This window comes from Limulus polyphemus, unplaced genomic scaffold (assembly GCF_000517525.1).
Source record: "Limulus polyphemus unplaced genomic scaffold, Limulus_polyphemus-2.1.2 Scaffold9282, whole genome shotgun sequence".
NCBI lineage: Eukaryota > Metazoa > Arthropoda > Merostomata > Xiphosura > Limulidae > Limulus > Limulus polyphemus.
In genome coordinates this window covers 4,013-7,161 of record NW_013674892.1, presented here as the reverse complement: position 1 = coordinate 7,161, position 3,149 = coordinate 4,013, and the positions used below count along the sequence as shown (strand labels likewise).

The 3,149-nt window shown below is 35.1% G+C and overlaps 1 protein-coding gene across 1 annotated transcript in view; it reads left to right on the top strand.

Moving 5' to 3' along the window:
* The window catches only part of LOC106475851 (6-phosphofructo-2-kinase/fructose-2,6-bisphosphatase-like), an 11,686-nt gene that overhangs the window by 5,238 nt on the left and 3,299 nt on the right, over positions 1 to 3,149 (top strand). The window contains exon 2 of the mRNA XM_013936524.2: positions 522 to 647. Within this exon, the coding sequence (XP_013791978.2) occupies positions 522 to 647 (126 nt within the window). The remainder of the gene's footprint in view (positions 1 to 521; positions 648 to 3,149) is intronic.

Genomic DNA, 3,149 nt, shown 5'->3' with positions numbered 1-3,149 from the left:
GTTATGTAAATTCCATGTACTAGCTGGAGTACCCGTCTCGACCTATAGATGGAAAGCTGCGACAGGTGGGTTTTGTTTTTTCCGGTCAAAGCAAGCTACATACTTAGATCAAAACTAAAATATATATTTATCCAGTAATGTGTGTAGCTAATTCAATGAACTGATGAATATTACAATGTATCACTTGGGTACCCTCGCTGTTAACGATATTTTCGGCCGTAAACCCAATAATATATTACGAAGTTCAACCAGCTTAGAAAAATAATGAGACACATTCAATTATAACGAAAACTGTTAACAAAGGAATACAAATACCTTACTGTTTGTTTGTTTTACAGGAAAGCCACATTGGGCTATTTGTTATGTCCACTTCAGCGAATGGAACCTCAGATTTTAGCGTTGCAAGTCCGAAGTCTTACTGTGGTTCGCTTCATTTAGTAAATATTTTATTTTCTTTACAACTGATGTGAAATATTTGATTTCGATGAAGCACTAATTGTAAATACTTTTTATCATCGAAGGGGATAGGACCAACTTTGTGAACTTACCTCACGTGATTGCCATGGTCGGCTTACCTGCTCGGGGCAAAACTTACATTGGAAGGAAACTGACGCGTTATCTAAATTGGATCGGTATCAAAACTAAAGGTCAGTGAACTAAGAAGTACAACTATTTTATTATGTACTCAATCCCATTCTAAAAAGAAAACTTACAATCTACACAAATGTTTATGAATGACCTTTTCTGATTTTCGCTAATTACAAAAATGTATTGTGATATATAGTTACTAATCCTTCCAATCATATTTGACGACTTAAAATTATGTTGCAGAAAACAAATAATGATAACATGAACATTAATATAAACATGTGGCTATCTACAGTTAAATCGATCTTTTTAATGTTAAACTGTTAAATATTATAAATTACCTGTTTTTATGCACAATGATGTAGTATTGTTTCATCAATTATTTGGTATCGATATAAGAATAATAGTACACCTCTATCCATGTAACTACTTTGGGAGGAGCTTCACCAAAATTGGTATGGAGGTTCGTTAGGTTCATGCAGGGGTACATACAAACTTTCAGTTTTGCGGTTTGTATGTGCGTTTTTTACCATTACTTCTTCCCCCGTAAATGGATTTTCACCAAATTTGGTATGGAGGTTCATTGGGTCAGTGGGGAGATACATAAAAATTTTCAGTTTTGCATTTTGCGGTTTTTATGGGCGTTTTTTACCACTACTTCGCTCCCTGTTGATGGATCTTCACCAAATTTGACATGGATGTTTGTTGGATCCATGCGGAGATACATGCAAACTTGCGATTTCACATTTTATGTTTTCAAGTTTTTACAATTACATATAAGGAAGCAATTTTTTTATGTTCTAAGATAACCTTTCATTAATCACGAATTTACATAACTTCCGTCCAAATCTTTGTGGTCTATAGATGGAATGGTTAAAACAACCTGATAGTGTTATCTTTGTGGTTAAAACAACCTGATAGTGTTCTCTGCATCAGAACCAAAGAGAATCCCATGTCAGTATAAATCTCTGCACCAGAACCAAAGAGAATCCCACGTCAGGCGTGATCTCGCAATTCGTCTTTCCATTTTCTGTGAAAATGATGCTAAGGTATTTGAACCTTTTGGTCAGTTTAAGATTGTTGATGTTCAGGGGTTTGCAATATGCACAGTAAACATTAGATTAAAAGAAACATGCCCCTATTGTTCCAGACGTTTTAAACGTTCAAATATAAAAACGCTATACTTAATTAATTTTACTCGTTAGCAGTTTGATTTCTAGTTTTCCTGTAAAAAGGTAGCTTCCTCTAATTGGAGGCTACTTAATTATTTAACCTTTATTGGTGTTCCTTCATGTTTTTCTTGAAAAAGTAAAACACATACAATTTAAACAATATTGCATTGCTAAGAGAATAAAAAACGAAATGTTTAATTTCGACTAATCAGAAATGAAACATCTAAATTGATCGATCAAATATTAGTGAAAAAACTATAGCATGTTTAATAAAAGGTGTAGCTGTACGACATACATCTTTAGGGAAGGTTATCAATATCAGACTTGGTGTAGTTGTATGACGTACATCTTTAGGGAAAAGTTATCAATATCGGAACATGGTATAGTTGTATGACGTACATCTTTAGGGAAAAGTTATCAATATCGGAACATGGTATAGCTGTATGACATACATCTTTAGGGAAGGTTATCAATATCGGAACATGGTATAGTAGTATGACATACATCTTTAGGGAAAGTTATCAATATCGGAGCTTGGTGTAGTTGTATGAATAACATCTTTAGGGAAAAGTTATCAATATCAGAACTTGGTGTAGTAATACGACGTACATCTTTAGATAAAAGTTATCAATATGGGAACTTAGTGTAATAGTATGACATTCATCTCTGGGACAAAAGCTATCAATACCAGATGCTGAAGCTTTCGAAAAAATGTGAATGCGTGTCACGCTTTTTGTTATTTGGTTTAAATAAAATTTACAAAGTTACAAATTATTCATAGTTTGATTAATAGGGCAACTTGCAGGTGGCGGGATCGAAACCTGTCGCAAAACGTACTCATCCTGTCAGTCGGGAGGCCTTATAGAGAGTAGCCTAAGAGTGAGTAGTAGATGGTGAGTAGTTGATGGTGAGTAGTAGATGGTGAGTAGTTTCTTTCACTCTAAATAAGTTTATCAGTTGTTACTTCTATCACGCTTAACCATAGTACTGCGCTGTCCTCACCCCTGTCAACCAATAGTTATAAGGCGTTGTGAAGGTGCGAATCTATTGCCATAACTCAGCAACCATTCTTCAACTGAAGGATGGGATTCCTGAAGGTGACGTTTGTAAATAAGGTTGATCATTCTTGGAAACATGTGGGGTGCTCCTCCTTTATATATACCACAGAATATGTTACCTTCACTGTTCTAAGTATCCATAGGACCAGTGAATGAGAAACTGACAGTGGTTAAAACAACCTGATAATGTTATCTTTGTGGTCTATAGATGGAATATTTATACTGACGTGGGATTCTCTTTGGTTCTGATGCAGAGATTTATACTGACGTGGGATTCTCTTTGGTTCTGGTGCAGAGATTTATACTGACGTGGGATTCTCTTTGGTTCTGG